The 20,139-nt window shown below is 41.6% G+C and overlaps 1 protein-coding gene across 3 annotated transcripts in view; it reads left to right on the plus strand.

Annotated features, from left to right (window-relative positions):
- LOC126236473 (cleavage and polyadenylation specificity factor subunit 1) overlaps positions 1–20,139 on the plus strand; it is a 328,004-nt gene that overhangs the window by 89,800 nt on the left and 218,065 nt on the right. For all 3 annotated transcript variants that reach the window (XM_049945805.1, XM_049945806.1, XM_049945807.1), the window contains 3 exons: positions 1,132–1,238; positions 1,314–1,487; positions 16,521–16,661. In XM_049945805.1, coding sequence (XP_049801762.1) covers positions 1,132–1,238; positions 1,314–1,487; positions 16,521–16,661 — 422 coding nt within the window. The remainder of the gene's footprint in view (positions 1–1,131; positions 1,239–1,313; positions 1,488–16,520; positions 16,662–20,139) is intronic.

Genomic DNA, 20,139 nt, shown 5'->3' on the forward strand with positions numbered 1-20,139 from the left:
TGTGAAACTTAATTTGAAGGCCACATGAAAGTGAAGAGAGAAAAAGTCTGTCTACCTGTATATGCTTCCGTGCAAGCCCTGATTTCTTGTATCTTGTCTTCATGGTCCTTATACGAAATGTTCATTGGTGGATGTAGAATTGTTCAATAGCCTGTCACAAATGTCAGTTCTGTAAACTATCTCAATAGTGTCAAAAAGAACTGTCATCTTTCTTCCCGTTGATTGAATCTAATGGTACCAAATCTAACAACAGTTCTTGGAATTGCCTTATGTCTTCCTTTAATCCGTCCTGGTGCAGAAAAGAAATTCTCACGCAGTACTCAAGAATGAGTCACACAAGTGATCTGTACATGATCTCCTTTATTGTTGAACTTCACTTTCCTACAGTTCTCCCAGTAAACCAAAATCGAACATTGGCTTTCCCTCCAAACAACCTTTCTTGCTTGTGCAGGTTCAAGAGAACTTGTGGTGGAATTACCTCAACCATATACATTGTATGATATTTCCACTTCTATACTTTCATTCTTATATTATTATATTATTGATATCTTTATGCTTCTCTAAATATTTTCAAAGCTTGTTATGACTTTTCTTTTTTAATTTGTCATTTTGATTTTCAGGATTTCAGCTTTGTCATTTCTGATATTTTATCATGCCCTTAATGTCACCTAACACTGTGCTTTATTACTTTTATTTGCTGCTCTTCCAGTATGTTACAACAGCTCATATCTCATTAATCACTATTTATCCATGATTTATTTAAGCCAGTTTTTAACTTTGTGGACAGTAACAACATGCATCTGTCCTTTTTTTTCTGAGCATTTGTGTGCAGAAAAGAAAATTTGCGGCAGATGTAGTAGGCTGTTTCATTTTTAATTTATTTACGTATTCGGTACTTCTTAGTGTCCCCCATAATGCTGCTAAATATTTCCATTGATTTTGCATCATTTTGTGTCTAGATATTTATGAATTTTTTGAAGTGTTTTGTTTTCAGTTGAAAAAAGCCAGTCAAAGAACATTTTCCATTATGCTGTACTGTTCTTCAGTATGCGGATGAGATTTTATTTTACATCAAATACTACAAGACACATGGGCCAGGTATCTGTGTGTATTTCTGATAATGTTTTGTAGGTGACTGGATGGCATCGGATGTGGCAGATATTAGAGATCTGGATGAGCTGGAAGTATATGGCAGTGAAACACAGACTTCAGTTCATATTGCTTCCTATGCATTTGAGGTGAGAATGTTGGTACTGTTTCACTTACGATGTTGTGTATTGGTAAACTGACTCATCTGTGTGTGTCAATTCCAGGTCTGTGATAGCCTCCTTAATATAGGTCCATGTGGCAACATATCAATGGGTGAACCAGCTTTTCTTTCTGAGGAATTTTCAAGTATAGAAGACCCTGATATAGAACTATTTACCACTTCTGGGTATGGTAAAAATGGAGCCTTGTGTGTTCTTCAGCGATCCATAAGACCTCAGGTGAGTAGATGTGCAGAAAGTGTCAGAGCAATTGTCTGATGCATGTTAATCACCTCAAAAAGAAGAAGAAGAAGAAATGCTTTTGGCATAAAAGTCTTTATTTCTTTTGTATACAGCTTTTTGATTCTGTTCTATGATACATGTTAACTGCAACTAAGTTATTCTCAGGCTCTAGCCTTTCATCATCAAAATCTTCTTTTTCTTGTTTCCGCCTCTCCTTCCCTTTTTCATGTTTGAAAATATTGTAGATGATCTTGGGCTATGGAAATTAAAAACTTCATCAGTTAAGTCTCTTGGTAATTTGAAAATGTGATGACAGTTTATCATTGCTTGATATTGGCTGTGGGACAGTAGGTTTACTCCGAGCACGTACCATTGAAATAGATTAATCTTTTATTTTCATCCAGCCTGTTACATAAAGAAACATAGGTTTTATAGAAATCCGTGACAATTTTTGGTGTTTGCTAAGTATTTTGTTTGTTTCACCCTGAAATGCTCTTTTTTCTGATGATGCACAGCTGCCTTTTTGGGTTGTGTGGATCAGTACCTTGGCCAGCACATTTTCCTTACACAAATCAAGTGACCTTCCCACACTACTTTCCAGTGGAGATGAATGTATTCTTGTACAAATTGTGGAAGCATCTGAGACTGAACACATTTTGTAAGCTCTATTTAACATGTTCAGAAATCATTGCACTTGTGTGATAAAGCATGTGTTAAGATGTAGGGCGGGAACTGCAAATACTTTGTGGAGGTGTGATGCGTTAATAAAATTCAACAAATGTCTGATTAACAGTTGCTTTAGCTGACATACAATATGTGTATGTAGCAAAGAATGTTCAAACCTAAATTGAATTAGACTTTTAGGCTACTTTTAGATGAGGAATAAAGTCTGTATCTATTGCACAGTACTGTCAGTTATGTCACTAAGAATAAATAAAATAAAATTTTTGTGACCATTACACTGAGACTATCGCCTACATTATTACTCTGCAGAACGGTATTTTAGTGGCACGGCCAATGAAATTGTTACACTATGTTGTTTAAGTCTTTCTTAGTTACTGTGGCTCATGGTCTCTGCCTCTGATGGAGATAGAGTTACTGAAACTTTGTGTTTTTTCACACATACTCCATCTCTGTAGATACTGACACAAAGATGGCATTGTGGCACTGAAAATAGTGATATAAAACAGCCTAGATTACATTTTTTATTTAATTGTAATTGATAGTTTCAGCTGAGTTAGATCATTCACACCACAGAGTTTTAATGGACTTATTAAAGTACTTTGATAGGAATAAAAACATGTTAATGATCTGCATGACTGAGGCACTCTCAGGGCAGACACTCCTAGGATCTTCTACCAGCAGTCAATGTTGCTACCTTTATTTTACAAAGAAAACAGGCTACATTACAGTTGTATTTTATTTTACTGTTAATACCAGTTTCGGCCATTCAGTTTCAGAATGCTGCTAATATCCTGATATTTAAAAGCAAGTTCAAATTCAACCTGTGATAGAGGGTGGAGGCTACAAAGTGACGTAGAATAGTTTAGAATCCTGAACTGATTAATTTGGTAGTCAGTCTTTTCAGAAGCGTCTCTTTACAGTTCAGGCACAGTACAATGTATGACCTACTGTGTGTGTATGGAGTGTTGGAACCGAGTGTGCAGAATTCACATGTCTTCATCTTTGTTGTGTGAGAGTATTTAACAGTTTCTGGATGGTTCCTGTAGAAGTAAACACACTTTCCTGAGACACCAGGGGGCAGTGGCAAGGGGGAGGGGCCATGGGGGCTATAGCCCCCCCCCTCCCAAATGGAGCATCATATTACACTGAATAAAATGACTTCAGAAATCAGTGAATATATTACTTCAACAGATTCACTAATTTTTTTTTATAATTATGTAGCAACATAGGTTTCAATGTACAGGGCTATTACAAATGATTGAAGCGATTTCATAAATTCACTGTAGCTCCATTCATTGACATATGGCCACGACACACTACAGATACGTAGAAAAACTCATAAAGTTTTGTTCGGCTGAAGCCGCACTTCAGGTTTCTGCCGCCAGAGCGCTCGAGAGCGCAGTGAGACAAAATGACGACAGGAGCCGAGAAAACGTATGTCGTGCTTGAAATGCACTCACATCAGTCAGTCATAACAGTGCCACGACACTTCAGGACGAAGTTCAACAAAGATCCACAAACTGCTAACTCCATTCGGCGATGGTATGTGCAGTTTAAAGCTTCTGGATGCCTCTGTAAGGGGAAATTAACGGGTCGGCCTGCAGTGAGCGAAGAAACGGTTGAACGCGTGCGGGCAAGTTTCACGCGTAGCCCGCGGAAGTCGACGAATAAAGCAAGCAGGGAGTTAAACGTACCACAGCCGACGGTTTGGAAAATCTTACGCAAAAGGCTAAAGCAGAAGCCTTACCGTTTACAATTGCTACAAGCCCTGACACCCGATGACAAAGTCAAACGCTTTGAATTTTCGGCGCGGTTGCAACAGCTCATGGAAGAGGATGCGTTCAGTGCGAAACTTATCACTGATGAAGCAACATTTTTTTCTTAATGGTGAAGTGAACAGACACAATGTGCGAATCTGGGCGGTAGATAATCCTCACGCATTCGTGCAGCAAATTCGCAATTCACCAAAAGCTAACGTGTTTTGTGCAGTCTCACGGTTTAAAGTTTACGGCCCCTTTTTCTTCTGCGAAAAAAACGTTACAGGACACGTGTATTTGGACATGCTGGAAAATTGGCTCATGCCACAACTGGAGACCGACAGCGCCGACTTCATCTTTCAACAGGATGGTGCTCCACTGCACTTCCATCATGATGTTTGGCATTTCTTAAACAGGAGATTGGAAAACCGATGGATCGGTCGTGGTGGAGATCATGATCAGCAATTCATGTCATGGCCTCCACACTCTCCCGACTTAACCCCATGCGATTTCTTTCTGTGGGGTTATGTGAAAGATTCAGTGTTTAAACCTCCTCTACCAAGAAACGTGCCAGAACTGCGAGCTCGCATCAACGATGCTTTCGAACTCATTGATGGGGACATGCTGCGCCGAGTGTGGTAGGAACTTGATTATCGGCTTGATGTCTGCTGAATCACTAAAGGGGCTCATATCGAACATTTGTGAATGCCTAAAAAAACTTTTTGAGTTTTTGTATGTGTGTGCAAAGCATTGTGAAAATATCTCAAATAATAAAGTTATTGTAGAGCTGTGAAATTGCTTCAATCATTTGTAATAACCCTGTATTTAAAATACATTTTAACAAAAGAATAAGAGTGGCAAATAGCTTACTATCTAATCCAATAAATATCATTTAACTTAAAATGAGCTTATTATTATTTATTAATATACATTGGATGTATATTAATGTATGAGTACCACATACAATAATCAAGGAAGCTAAATATGCCGGGTATGCCTACCAACACTTGAATTGTTAACCCCAGACAAAAACTTCGAAATCGCCGGACATCTGGGTCAAATCGTATTATTTTCCCGGGCACACACATTCTCTTGACACGTTTTTATCCTGAACTCCAAAACAGTAACCAAAAACTACTTAAGTGGAGGACACCAACTCTCCTTTTGTTAAGCGATATTCCATTTGCCCCCTCCCCCCACCATTAGCCCTCCACCCTTGACCTGACCGACTTCTAGACTCACCTCTGTGAGACACTATTGCTACAAGCTGCTGTGTATGCACTATAGTGTAGTGGTTAGCCTCATTGCCTGGCACATTGTGTTGCCAGTCCATATTCAACCACCAGCAGTTATTTGTTGTTGAGTATAGTATTTACAACTTCTATAATGTTCATGAAATATCTGATGTCTGAAATATTTGTATATTCAGGAATACTCAATGTTTGTATAAATAGCTGCACACTCTGTCCAGAAGGTCAGTTCTGTTTTGGCTGTATGTTGGTGTCAGTAATAAATGAGCTTCCAATGCATAGTGTTGTATTTCATTGACAACATTGCCTTCAGATTTGGACTTGATTGTGGTTTTAACGTGACATTCTTTGGTGGAAGTGCTAGGTACTTCTGTACTCCAATTAACCAAAGTAAAAACAGTCCCTTACAGAGACAGGAAATGAAATACCAGCAGTACATCTTGCTTGTGTATTCAGGAGACAGATGAATTCTAAATAAGCAATAACTCAGTTGCATATCAACCGTCTTCCAGTGTTTTCAGAGACATAGGTCAGGACCTAATGAGATTGATGTACCTTTACTCATGAGATGCGCAATTTCAGAGATGATGTGTCCACACATTTCACAGGCTCACTTATAGAGGCCTGGGTTGGCACTCTGATGAACTGCCAAAGAAACAGTATTATTTAAGCAATCACAAACGAGTGCTCGACCTATTCTGTAACTTCTATTACTGTTCTCTATTCAATGTGTTCAGTGCTACACACAACCTGTATTCATTATATCTTACATTGGCTCTATAGAGTACCATGTTCCATAAATTGTGATTGTTCTTGCTGTAACAAACTTGGTGACAAGTAAGGGTTACATTTTCTCCACATGTTATATGCCAACATTTCCATTTTATTTTTTATGGTTTATGCAAACCTATGTAGGGCTTTTTTTTTTATCTTGGCTTTTATCGCGCATGTCTCACTTGCGCCAATTTGTGCCTTTGCAAGGACATGCCATCTTATCACTTGATGAAATTCACAAGCTTCTTACAACCTATTACTGTGTCAGAACATGTGTCATTGCAACGTGTGTAGAATTTTATCATTGTCAGAAATGCCCAAACCAATCTTACAAAACCTGGGCTGCAGAGTTACACTGGTTACCGTATTTACTCGAATCTTAGCTGCACTCGAATGTAAGCCGCACCTGCAAAATGAGACTCGAAATCAAGGGAAAAAAAATTTCCCGAATCTAAGCCGCACCTGAAATTTGAGACTCGAAATTCAAGGGGAAAGAAAAATTTTAGGCCGCACGTCCAAATTGAAACAAAGTTGGTACATTGTAATATGAGACACAATTAGGTCGAATGAATTACGATACTGCTACAGTAGTTTGGTTCAAATCGTTAAGCTTAGCAGTTAAGCTTTACCAGGTAGCCATTGCTATGCGTCAGGCGCTCCGTCCGTATTTATACTGGTACCCTTCCTTTTTCACGTGCTTTGTCTGGTTTGAATTGATTGCTTATTTTGCTTTGATCTGATAAGTGCCGTTCTCTTTGTTATAGGTGTTTACATCACTCTAAGCTGAAAATGCAGTACTGTGCAGTGTCATGCATTGTTCGTCGCACTCTGATAATGAGTGTTTACGGCCTGTCGCCGCTCGCGGCATGGCTTGCTTTTGTGCACGCTACCGCGAAAAAATGGCAAGAGACTGCTATTTGTTGTTACTTACACTGCTGCTTTCTTTGATAATGATCAACAAGAACCAAATAATAGACTGCGTATGATAGATGATGTTCTGAACGAGAGTCTAGCGAAAATTTTTCTTCGTTTGAATATCTTTGCAGACGCCTCTTTAGTACATTAGATTCTGCACAGAAATTAGAGTCATCTTAGATTTAAAAATCTAGTCAATTGCTGTGCTTTATTTCTGACTGTATCACTATTACGCATAGGAATAATACGAATATAAACATGACATGATATGTATATTCTTCCGCGTTTGCTGTTGTCTCACTCTTGTTTCATAGTTTATTAGGCAGACAGGATTTAAATGAGATAGCAGCAAACACGAAACAATACATAGCAAAATGTTTATATTTGTATTATTCTTATGGTGAAGAGAATACTGCATGTGATTCACAATTCATAAAAGTTCCTATTAGCAACCATCTCTTGTCACAGGTAGGAAAAAATTCAGAACGTAGAGTTGGCCATATTGACAAACATCCCAAACAGTCTGGTCAGTCGGATTTTTGTAGTACATTGAAATGCTGCTACATTCGAAGATGAACAATATGGAATTTGTATTTACTTCATTCGATAATGTATGAAAACGCAGTGGTCGAAACTCGGGGCGGAGAAAAAAAATCTCGTCTTCCACCTTTTTTTAATTTATTTACTGACGCAGAGGTTTTGGCGCCAGTATTCATCTGTGTGCCTGCAAAGCATGCCTGTGTAGCACTTCATATATTCGACGGCAGAAGTTAGTTGTGGCGGCACCTACCAACATTTTTCAGAACTTCTGCTTACTTTGCACTCAATTCTAAGCCGCAGGCGGTTTTTTGGATTACAAAAACCGGAAAAAAGTGCGGCTTAGATTCGAGTAAATACGGTAAGCTGTTGTAAATTTGTTACTAGTACCCATCCGGAATTGTCCCATGATCACATGGTGCATGATGTTATTATTAGTATGGCCCCGGCTGGGAGGGGGTGGGAGCAGTATTGAAAGTTGCTCAGTCAACCCCTGTTGGCATGCTGCAACTGTTAATGATGATGGGGAAACTATTGTAGCAGTACAACCATTCGACTCAGCGTCGCATGAGGCAGTGTTGGTTACGGCCCCAGCAGCATGAGGGCACATCAGAACAGTGGCTGTGTGCTCCCCTTGCATCTTGCTCGTATTGCTTTGTCCAACACGAGCGTGCTACATGCCCTAAACATTAGGCTGTTTGCAACAAGTGTCTAAAGAAAGGCCACATTGCGTCAATGTGTGACTTCAAATGTGATGGACACAGCAGTACTGATAGACATCAATTGTATCTGTACAGTTACTGTCTCCCCAAACAAATTGTTTATGAGTTGTGTGTGTTTAATAAACCACTGAAAATGCAAGTGGACACAGGAGCTGCAGTGGCTTTAGTAAACACTCAAATGTACGTGGACACGGGCTCTCCTCCCCTCACACAGTTTTCACAGAAGTTGATTAGCTTCAATATTCAGCAGATTCTGATCCTAGGTCAGTTCTCAACTCTTGTATCTTACAAATCAGTTTTTCACCCTGTCACCTTCTTTTTTGTGGGTCATTTCCATACCACAGACCGTTTCAGGTTAGATGCATTTCTCCATTGCCGATGAAATAAATTTAGTGTCAGATCAAGTTCTGCATCTGCAACTGGAGTCATTCTGCTCTTGAGTTTTTGTCGTTTTTCCGTGGGCTTGGTTGTGTACCAGTTTTCAGGCCCACATTACCATGAAAGAGTCTGCCCGCCTTTATTTGTTTTAGGCGCAGCAGGTGCCTCTCACATTGTTTGACTCTGTCAAGACCAAATTAGACAGTTTGCTGTTTCTGGATGTCATTCAGCCTATTTCTTCCAGTGAATAGGTGACACCATTGGTGATCGTTAGGAAGCTGATGGGTAAGCTTTGCCTCTGCGTTAACTTCAGTGTCATGATTAATGCATAGTCCATGATAGATACATACCCTTTGCCCCACCTTAACAAGTAACTCACAAAATTATCAGGTGACCACTACTTTTTCCAAGACTGATTTGTTGGAGGTGTACCTCCAGCTTCCCTTGGATGATGCCACAAGGCACTTTTCATTGTCAATACACCTTTTGACACATACCAATATAAACGCTTGCATTTTGGAGTTGGTAGTGCACCTGCAGTTTTTCAGCATTTTTTAGAGCAGGTGCCCAACTGTGTCAATTACCTCAAAGATATTGTTGTTTCGGGTTCTTCCATCAAAGCCCACCTATGCAATCTCTGATTGTGGTTTTCTGTTTTTCAGTCTGCGGGTCTCAAATGCAATCTTGTCAAATCTCAATTTTTTCAGCTGTCAATTCAGTACCTAGGTTTTCAGGTTTCTCACACAGGAGTTGAACTGTTGCGTCGCCCTGTTGGTGTAATTGCGGCTTTGCCGTGGCTGACCTCTGTTAAGGAACTGCAGGCATTTCTAGGTAAAGTTGCATACTATCGTAAGTTTTTATTGGAGATATCCACTATTGCTCAGCTCCTACACACACTTTTGCATAAAAATGTGTCCTTTTTTTCTGGTCGCCAGCTCGTGACAGTGCGTTTGCTTTGCTTAAATCTGAGCTTCAACAATCTGCCCAATGTCTGGCCTCTTTTCAGCCAGGTCAGTGTGTTGTGTTGGCCAGAGATACCTCTCAGCATGGTCTTGGCGTGGTGTTGGTGCACAAATACGCAGACGGGTCTGAATGACCCATTGCTGACACTTACAAGATTTTAACTCCAGTTCAGCAGCAGTATTCTCAGATGGAAAAGGAGGCTTTGGCGATTGTGTTCACCTTCAAGAAATTTCATGTCTTCTTGTATGGTTCTATGTTCCATTTAATCACAGATCAAAGGCATTGGTTGATCTTTTCAACCCTTCGGCTTCCATGCCGGACAAGAGAGCACATCATTTTCAGTGGTGGGCTGTCTTCCTCTCCCATTATCATTATCAGATACGTTACAGCCAATGACACAACACACCAGTGCTTCTGCCTTACGTTGCCTTCCAATCAGGTTGAACCTGGCATTTGATCAGGAAGAATTTCTTCATTTCTGTTTAGATACTGAGAACCAGAACACAGTCAATGATTTTCCCATCACTAGTGCCACAATAGCATCAGTCGTCACCACAGATCCTGTACTTAGTCGGGTCCTCTATATTTTACCGATTGGATGGCCAGAAAAACCCCTGTGCCATGCCTCAGATCACTTGCGTAATTACTTTTCCCTTTTGCACAGTCTTTCTTTGTTTGATGGGGTTCTTTTGTTAGCTGCAGAGGGTGCTGCTCCCTGGGTTGTGATTCCTGCTTGCTTACACCATAATGTACTGTGGCTTCTGCATGTAGGTCATTCGGGGACCTCTCACAACGAAGCTTAGTTCTGCTGGCAAGTGAATTGGCCAAGCATAGATGGAGCCATTACTCAGCTTATTGCTACTTGCACTCACTGTGTTCAGCAATAGACAGCCCCGCAGGCATCTTTTTCCCCCTGGCCGATGCCGCAGCACTTGTGGGGGCATCTACATGTCAGTATTGTTGGGTCCTTCCTAAATAATTTCTTGCTCATTGTAGTGGACACATAGTTCAAGTTTCCCTATGTGGAGCATTGTCGCCCATGTCCGCAACGCCTACTATTTTGGCGCTGTCTAAGATTTTTGCAATTGAGGGACTTCCGTATACCGGGGGCACTGGTAACATCCATTTGGTTTCTTAAGAATTTGCATCTTTTTGTCAGACTTGTAGTGTTTGCCATCAGCTCCCCCGTTTAACCTCAAACTAATGGTGAACCTGAACTCACCTGCGAAGTATGTATCTTCAGATCCCCTGAAGCTGCTTTAGACTGTTTTTTGAGTTTGTAGCATTTCACTGTTGCTTCTGCACTACTTTCTTGAAGTCGTAAATTAAGTCCTGACTCATTTCATTAACTGTCTATGGCTTTCCAGTGACCTTACTCATTCTAATTAAAGTGAACCATTGATCCGGAACGTACACTAATTGATTCTTCTTTCGATCTGAGCGTGCATCGAGTCACCTTCATTCTGGGAGACCCCCCATTCTAGAAAGCGATGTGTGATTGAAATTCCAAACTTAACAGAAGCAATGACGAACATACAAAATAGGAATCTGTTCCTATTTTGGCCTCCACAGGTATCAGAATATAGGTTGAATGTTTTTCCACCTTTGCAAGCTTTCATCTGCAAGAAATGGTAAAGACAGCTAGTTATTTCATTTGGACCATGGTGGGCAATGGCCTCATGCCAAACATAGCAATGCCCTTCCTTGATTCCCATGTCGTATACTGTAAAATTGTATGTGGAATATTTCCGTTTGTAGTAGTAAAGGCTCACATCAGACTGAGAAGTAGCCAACACTTTCTGCTGATCGAAACATGCACTAATAATGGACTTGTCCAAGATTGAACTCATTTTGTATTTTTCTTCCAGATCCCTGACAATAGTTTTATTAGCAATGTGAGACATTTATTTGTCTTCAAACTTTGCTTTTTCCTCTCCAGAGGAACTATCGTAAAGCTTACATAGTTCACACTTATCCTTTTTAGGCCAAAACAATGACAAATTATATTCTTGGTTGAATATATCAGTGTATTGCCTTAATGTGGCAGGATATATGGTGGCATACTTTCTTTCCTTTATCCATTCCTGGTACATTCTGTGCATTTTTGCAATGCTCAGTTCTGCACCAAGGTATTTTCTGCTTGTTTCTTTTCTTGTGTAATGTGACTCTACACAAGGAAAGCTGTTTATATGCTCTCGCACTGACTCCTTTATTTGAGGCCCTATTGTATTTCCCCTTCTGGAATGCTTTCCTCTCATTTGAGGTGACAGAATTCCATCTGTTCTCAGTTTTTGCATGGCAGTTCTCACCCACATATCTATAATAGAGAGAGTGTGCAGAAACATTTTCTGACACACCTTAATGATATTCCCATCGACTGTTAGAGAATACTGTCTTGAAAATTTTCTTCTTGATTCTGCCACATTTCGAATCTGTTTCCTGCTTACATCTTTCATATGTCGACAGACGAACACTCGTTGTCTGCTATGATCTCCTATCTGCCAGAACTGTTCAAAAATATCCTGCCTGATTTTTTGAGTCAACTTGTTATGACATTTTAGTCGGCATGAGTTAGGATCGCATCCAGGCTTCATTACTCTTGCTTTTATTTCAGCACCTTTTCGACCAATGCGTGCAAAACCTCTGTTGAGAGATTCTTTTGCTCTATTTACTATCCATGAGGCTGGGTTCCTACTCTTTTTGTGGGTCTTTTTATCCTTATTTTCACATTGTCGTGTGCTAACAGTGTTTGGTGAGGCTATAGTTGATTACGTTCCGCTGTGGATATGGGTGGAGAAAGATTTAAGCATTGCCCAGTAGTTTGTAAGGAGATCTCTCCCGCGATAAAAATGCGTAATTTTAAAATAAAATGCCTATATTATATTGTTTTGCGAAATGTACTATGCTACAGAAACCTTTATTGTTTCCCTTGGTCTTTGTTATGTTTCCCTTCAAACTTTTTTCTTTTTGTTCCTTCTCGTCACTGCTGCTTGGTGAATCATCAGCTGCTGTGGCTACGAAGTCAGGATCAGCAACAGAGTCATCACTGTTATCCAAACACGATGTATCAATTAATTTTGATCTATTTCCTGTTGTCATCAATTCAGCTGTGCCATTATTGGGACGAACATGAGAAAACCATGAACTAGAGCACCCAGCATCAGTTAGAAGTGGTTCCCTTTTATTTGCACTTCCGTCTCCCGTAGAAAGACGCGAATGCCTTCTAACAATAATTATTACTGCGACAGCACAAATTATTTGTAACACTAAATAGAACTGCAGCCAAAAATTTACGCAAAATATTCTTAATTTTTATATAAAACGAGAAATCGTAATTATTTTTGTTGTCTATAGAATTTCGGGGCTTTTTCAGGTTTTCAGTTGTATATACGAAATTATGTTCTTTATCATTGTTACAATAAAAGAAAATGAGTACTTAGGTTCATCATCTTTCGTTGGGTTGAGAACCATGTCCGTTATTTTTAATGCTCTACTTGAGTACATAATTATCCAAAAACGTAATAAATGATACTAAATACAAAAGCAGCACACTCGGAACCCGTTCACACAGATGTTTATCAATTAATGTGCTAAGCGAAATAACTGGTTATACTCGTACTGATGACCACATCTACAATGAACATACTTATTGTTGGCTACAAACAACCTGGGACGACAATGCTACCAACTTAATGGGCGAGTGAAAAACATCGCATGCATCTACACAGTGATCTTTCCCTGTACAAACATCGTAACTACACTTACGATATTTGTTCCGCTACAGTTCCCCCAGGAAAAACATCGTAACATAACTTGAGATCATTATCATTGGTGAAAGAGCCCCTTAGCTGACTTACGATATTCTGAAGATTGCTATTGCTGCTTAAGTTGCGGCACTAGAGATACGACACTTATGCAGGGGAAAAGTACGGAGGCAACAATTCTACCGAGCATCGTAACTCAATTTAGCCATTTTTGGACTTATGATGTTAATACTTGGAGCCGTTGATATGATGGATGACCTGCTTCCACACTTAAATTTACGACTTGTCTTTGCTGTCGGGATGACATAGTAATTTTCCTGAAGATGTGTGAAGAATATCTAAGCTGCGTGGCAACTGTGTTGAAGTGTGTTAAGACTCTAGTTCTCTGCCTGAATCCAAGAAAGTGCCTCTTTTTCACTCAATAAATAAAAATCTTGCAACATCTAGGAAATCCGATGGAGTCCATCCCAGTGCAGAGAAAATAAGAGCAATCACAAATTTTGTGATGCCTTGGTGCATTTGGGACATGAGAAGTTTTCTTGGAATGTGCTCGTACTACTAGTGATGCATAAAGGGGTTCTGTGTCAAGGCATGTTCCTTGCAAGAACTTCTGTTGGAAGATGCCAAATTTTACTAAAATGTGGTGCAAGAAAGATCTTTCCTTATCTTTAAGAAGGTGCTAACATCTCCTTCAGTTGTAACATTGTGTGATGAGAATACCGAGACAGAACTTACGCTGATGCTAGTCGTTCTGGGATGGGTGCAGTTCTAGCACAGATTGAAGGAGATGTTGAAAAGGCAATAGCTCGTGGTTCGAGATTACTCTTCAAGTCTGAGATAGACTACTCTACAACCAAGGAAGAGTGCCTTGCAGTTGCTTTGGACATAACAGGTTCTGGTCATATTTATTTGGTGAACAATTCACTGTTTTGGTGGATCATTATACTCTATACTGGCTGACTAGCCTGAAGTATCTGTTGGGTCAGCTGGTTAGATGGGCATTGACACATCAGAGCACTGAGACTTCGAGCTTATAACAAAACAGTGGTATACAAAAATGAATGAAAACCCAAGGATGCTCACTGCCTTTCAAGGAATCCTTCGGTGAAGCACAACAATGTGAACAAAATCTCAGTCATCACTACATTAAATGATATTGGTATTTAACAAAGGGACTATACAGCTTTGCTCAAAATTATAATAGCCTTGAAGGAGGAAACCAATCAAAGGAGAATTCCAGTTGATAAATGGAGTATTATATAAGAGGAACTATGATCTGGTAGGATAGAATTGATTGCTCATTAGTGCAGCTCTTTGCAGCCAGTGAGCGTGAAGTATTTCCATGGTGCTCGAGCTTCTGTTCTCCTGGGACTCGTGCATACTCATAGACAGAATCAGACGCAGGTATTGTTGGTGAGGTCTCTACCAATTTGTTAGACACTATGTCAGCCACTGTAAGGAATGCTATTGAAGGAAGCATGTGTCACAGGGCATCAGGTACCAATTCTGTCTGTAGCACTGCCATTCGACCAAATTGGAGTCAAAACTTGAATAGATCCCTGAAGGCAACAAATGGGAACAGATGGATAATAGTCTACATTGATTACCTCACCTGCTAAGTTATCGCCATAGCCTTGCTGTCTGTCAAAGCTTCGGAAAACAAGATTCCTTGTAGAACACATCGTTGTGAAGCACAGAGCAACCAGTGTGATCATCTCTGATTGTTGAACAGATTTTCAATTGAGACTAGTATTAGAGATAATTTCATGTTGTGACCTCACCCACAGTATGAAAACTGCCTACCATTCACAGACAAATGGCCTCACAGAATGCTTTAATAAGACTTTGGCAGATACTCTCCTGATGTACATCATATCAAACAGAGAGATTGTGATACAGTACTGCCTATCATGATATTCACAAACAGTAGTGAAGCCAGACACTAAAGGCTTCACACCGTTCTTTATGCTTCACGGTCGTGAGACTGAAATGACACGGGGAACAGTGTTCCCATTCCAACCAGGCGACTGTGTGAAACATCTCACCATCAGGACCAAAAGAAGCAAAGCTGCTAACTTGCATACGGACACTGGACACAAAGGGAAAAACCCAAGAGCACTACAAAGTCAAGCACTATCCAGTGAGGTACAGCCTGGGAGATTTGATACGGATTTTTGCACCAGTGTGGGAAGTAGGACACTAGGAAAAGTTACTAAAGCGCTGCTTTGGGCTGTATTATATCCTTTGTTGCTTGTCATACATCATGTACATAGTCAATGATTATGACCTTTCATTAAGAAGACAAAAGCACAGGGACATAATGCTTGTTCTTCATTTGAAGCGACACTACAGTCAAGAGGCGCAGATCAACGACAGGAGGTTCAAGGAAACCAATTCAAAGATCATGATGCTTTGACGGTAGGAGCTACTTTTAGTGCTCATCATAATGAAGAGGATGTAATAGCACAATCAGACTACAAGGATATGCCAGTGCTGCCACACAGAGGATCACTGACAAGATCTAGATCCAGTGCGATGTAGACTCCATTGACAAAAACAGCAGGTCATGTATGCAGTATTGTGTAGGTTTAGCGTCATTGTCTGCCATGCTGTGGTCTCCAGTTCAAACCCAAGCACCGAGCAATTATTTGTTGTTTAGTATTTATAGTTTCTGGAAGGTTCTTGAAATATCTTATTTCTGGCTGTATTTTGATGTCAGTAATAAATGTGCTTCCAGTGCTAAGTGTCATATTTCATTGACGATCTTGCCTTTGGATATGGACTCGATTGTGATTTCGGCGTGACACTATTCCGAACATTTCATGTTATTGCTGTAGGATTGTATTGTTATGTTTTTTGCTACTTCTGTTTTGTAAGCACAGTTTTAGCAAGAAGAAGTTGTTTCTCAGCATCTGAAACTTTCTCTCATTTTAGTTATCTGAATATCTGTAAAAAATTAAGCTGTAACATTTGCAGATTTGAATTAAGTATTGAAATGTGTTAGGTGTGACACATTACACAAAATTTAAAAGGTGATTAAAAGTGTATATTATTGCCATGTTTGTGGCTATAGAGTCTTCTTGAATTTCAATAACAAATGTGAAGTCTGATATCTCGTGTAACCATTATGTGTTGGATAAAGTGAAATTATGGCGTATTTTATTTGTTCAGCATACTGCTTTTCCTGAACCCAGCAAACTACTGTTATGAAACTCTGATAGGAACATAGTTATTCGTAGCAGAATTGTTACTTTTGGAAATTTATTTTCATTGAACTTCTTTGCAGGTTGTTACAACTTTTGAGCTTCCTGGGTGCATAGACATGTGGACAGTAATTGGAAATAAAGATGTTCCAGATGATTCATTAAAAGGAGAAAATGAACACACACATGCTTTCATGATTTTGAGCCAGCAAGATTCCACAATGGTGAGCTTTGTCATCTCAGTTATGCATAAATGAAGAATGCTTTGTGCATCGCAATGGACAGACAGTTGATTCTGACACATTTCAAATGTCAAATTTTCTGGTAGGAAAGACAAAGATCCAAGATTTGATTCCCAGTCCGGAACACAGTTTTAATCTGCCAGGAAATTGGCACACACTCTTCTGCAGAGTGAAGATTTATTTGGGAGAGATTTCAAATTTGTTTTTCCTAAATGAGAAGTGTGGTTGAAAAGAAGAATGAACTTCTGTATTCCATTTTCTTAATTCACACGTAAATTCAAAAACATAACTAGTTTAATATTGAGGTATTATAATGTGATGCAAAGCTAGAGTAAGTTGTTGCCTTTTATGATGTCACAATAATGTCCGCAATTGCATGAGTTGTATATCTTTGTGGTGTTTTTTTTTTTTTTTTAATGAAAATAGTAAGCTATGACTGACTAATCTATCATGCTGATTGCATGGTGAAACATAGTACAATGTATTGACAAATAAATCATTTGGAATTGTAATACATGATAAAATGAGATTAATTCAGTTTGAGGAGACAGCTATGGACTTATTATAATGCTTATTTTTGGAAACAATCTTTATGATCCCCCTGCGGGTTCGGGTGTTAGAATAGGCCCGCGGTATTCCTGCCTGTCGTAAGAGGCGACTACAAGGAGTCTCAAACTTTTTGGCCGTATGTGATGGTCCCCTGTTGGGTTTGACCTCCATCTCTCAAAATTTTTCCGAAGAGCGAGCCGATTGGAGAAGGGCGCCTTACTTGGTGCATTGTGTCCATCTAGCGATCAGACCTTTCGCCAGCTTCTTTGTCGTTGCATTGCAGTCCTGCCCGCTCTCCATCTCTTGGGCATGGATACGTTCCTGCGTGCACTTTCCACCTTGCGCTGTCCAGTGCCACTTTCTGCACTGATGGCGACCATGGACCACATGTCACCTAACATCCAGCACGGTAGCCAGTCCATTGTGGTGGGGCCGCCATGTACCCTGTTGGTTGTAGCCCCCTGACAACACAGGGATTGCTCTACTGATGCCTGCGCCGTTAACTCCCCACGTATGCCAAGTAGTGGATGCCCGTCTCCCTGGGGCATCAGGACTCCCGGCAATGGCCATCCTGCCAGGTGGCTATTGTTGCGGCTGGGTGGCGCCCGTGGGGAGGGCCCTTGGTCGGAGTAGGTGGCATCAGGGTGGATGACCCGCAATGAAGCGTGATACATCATCTCTCACTGGCGGCCAGCTGCCAGCAGTCTCTAAGCGTTCTCGGGCTCAATTTAATGCTCAGAGGTATGATCCGAAAACGTTCCCCACTCTGGCCACGCCGTGGGAGGAGCGTAAGTCTCAGGATGGAGGTAACAGTTATTCGCCCCAATTCTTAGTTTGCACGAGAGCTGATGGGGAGTCTTTTCTATCCACAAAGCCTCAGTTCTTCGTTGAGCATTTAGAGGACAAGTTTGGGGAGGTGGAGTGCTTGTCCAAAATGCGCTCTGGGTCAGTACTGATACAAACGGCATCCTCCGCCCAGTCACGCAGGTTACTTGCTTGTGACAAGTTGGGGGATGTTAACGTTACCATTACACCACATAAGAGTTTAAATATGGTCCAGGGTGTTATTTTCCATAGGGACCTACTTTTGCAGTCTGATGACGAGCTGCACGCCAACTTAGAGCGTAGAGGTGTTCATTTCGTCCGCGCCGGACGAAATGAACACCTCTACGCTCTAAGTTCATCGGGGTCCGAAGGACAATCAGGTTGCTACCGGTGCCTTCATCTTGGCCTTTGAGGGTGATACATTACCGGAGAAGGTCAGGGTGATGGTCTACCGTTGTTACATCAAGTCCTATATCCCTCCCCCGATGCGGTGCTTTAAGTGCTTTAAGTGCTGGAAGTTCGGCCATATGTCTTCCAGCTGCACTTCCAGCCTCACATGTCTAGATTGCGGACGCCCATCACATCCCAATACTCCATGTGCCCCGCCTCCCATCTGTGTCAACTGCGGAGAGCATCATTCACCTTGCTCGCCTGACTGCAAAGTCTTTCAGAAAGAGCGCAAAATCATGGAATATAAGACCCTGGACCAGCTGACCTGTACTGAGGCCAAAAGGAAATATTACAGACTCCCTCCTCTGAGAATGACATCCATCTTCTTATGCAGCTGCTGCAACAACTGTGCTAGCCCCATCAGTTTCGAGACTTCCAGCCAGCTCGATGAGCAGTACGACTCCTCCTGCCCCCTTGCCCGTGGGGGGGCTCTACCCAACCGGTTGCTCCTGCACCACCTACCTCAGGAGCAACATCCTCCCACTCATTGGGGACGTCCGTCCCCGCTTCTCAGCCGGAGAAGCGTCTAACTTCTTCGGCTACTCTCGCCCGTAAGGGTTCCCTTGGGTCCCTCCCTTCCCAGGCTTCCAGCAGCGGGAAGGATGACGGCCGACAGTGGCATAAGTCCCCACCAGCGGCCGGGCGTAGGGCTTCACGATCCTCCTCCGTCCCGAAGACTGAATCGGTGAAGCCTTCCCAGCCGGTGAAACCAAAGGTTCAGCGAGAAAAGTCCAAGAGAAAGACCTCTAAGGCCAAAGAACTTGCGGTGGCACCGACCCCACTGCACCCTTCGAGCTCTTCGTCTGAGGATGAGGTCAAGATTCTGGCGTCCGCTGAGGACCTTGATCTCGCCGGTCCCTCAGACGCCATGGATGTCACTCGCACGGGTACAGAATCGGTGGCAGTGAGTGAACAAGCGGCGTAAATTGCCTTCCCAGTCCCTTCACGCCTTTCTCAGCCATGGACAATATCATCCTCCAGCAGAACTGCAGCGGTTTCTTCCACCATCTAGCTGAGCTCCGACAACTTATCAGCCTTCACCCTTTCTTCTGCATTGCTCTTCAGGAAACTTGGTTTGCAGCAATGCGAAACCCCGCCCTCCATGGCTATCGGGGTTATTATAAGAACCGGGCAGCTTATGAAAGGGTGTCTGCTGGCGTCTGCCTCTATGTCCTTCACACTCTGCACAGTGAGTCTGTCCCTCTCCAAACACCTTTAGAGGCTGTCACTGTTCGGGTGTGGACGCCACAGGCTGTTACCGTCTGCAGACTTTACCTTCCACCAGATGGTGATGTCTCGCAGCAAGTCCTGGCTGCGCTGATAGCCCAATTGCCGCCACCTTTCTTGTTACTGGGCGACTTCTACGCCCATAACCCTCTGTGGGGTGGGTCTGTGGCAACAGGTCGAGGCGCCACCGTTGAGCATTTATTGTCGCAGCTCGATCTCTCGATTTTAAATGATGGTGCCTTCACACACTTCAGTGTGGCGCATGGCACATACTCCGCCATTGACCTTTCGATCTGTAGCCCTAGCCTCTTACCGTCTGTCCAATGGAGTGTGCATGACGACCTGTGTGGTAGTGACCACTTTCCGATCTTTCTGTCACTACCACAGCGTCACTCTTCTGGGCGCCCTA

The sequence above is a fragment of the Schistocerca nitens genome, chromosome 2 (assembly GCF_023898315.1).
Source record: "Schistocerca nitens isolate TAMUIC-IGC-003100 chromosome 2, iqSchNite1.1, whole genome shotgun sequence".
Taxonomy (NCBI): domain Eukaryota; kingdom Metazoa; phylum Arthropoda; class Insecta; order Orthoptera; family Acrididae; genus Schistocerca; species Schistocerca nitens.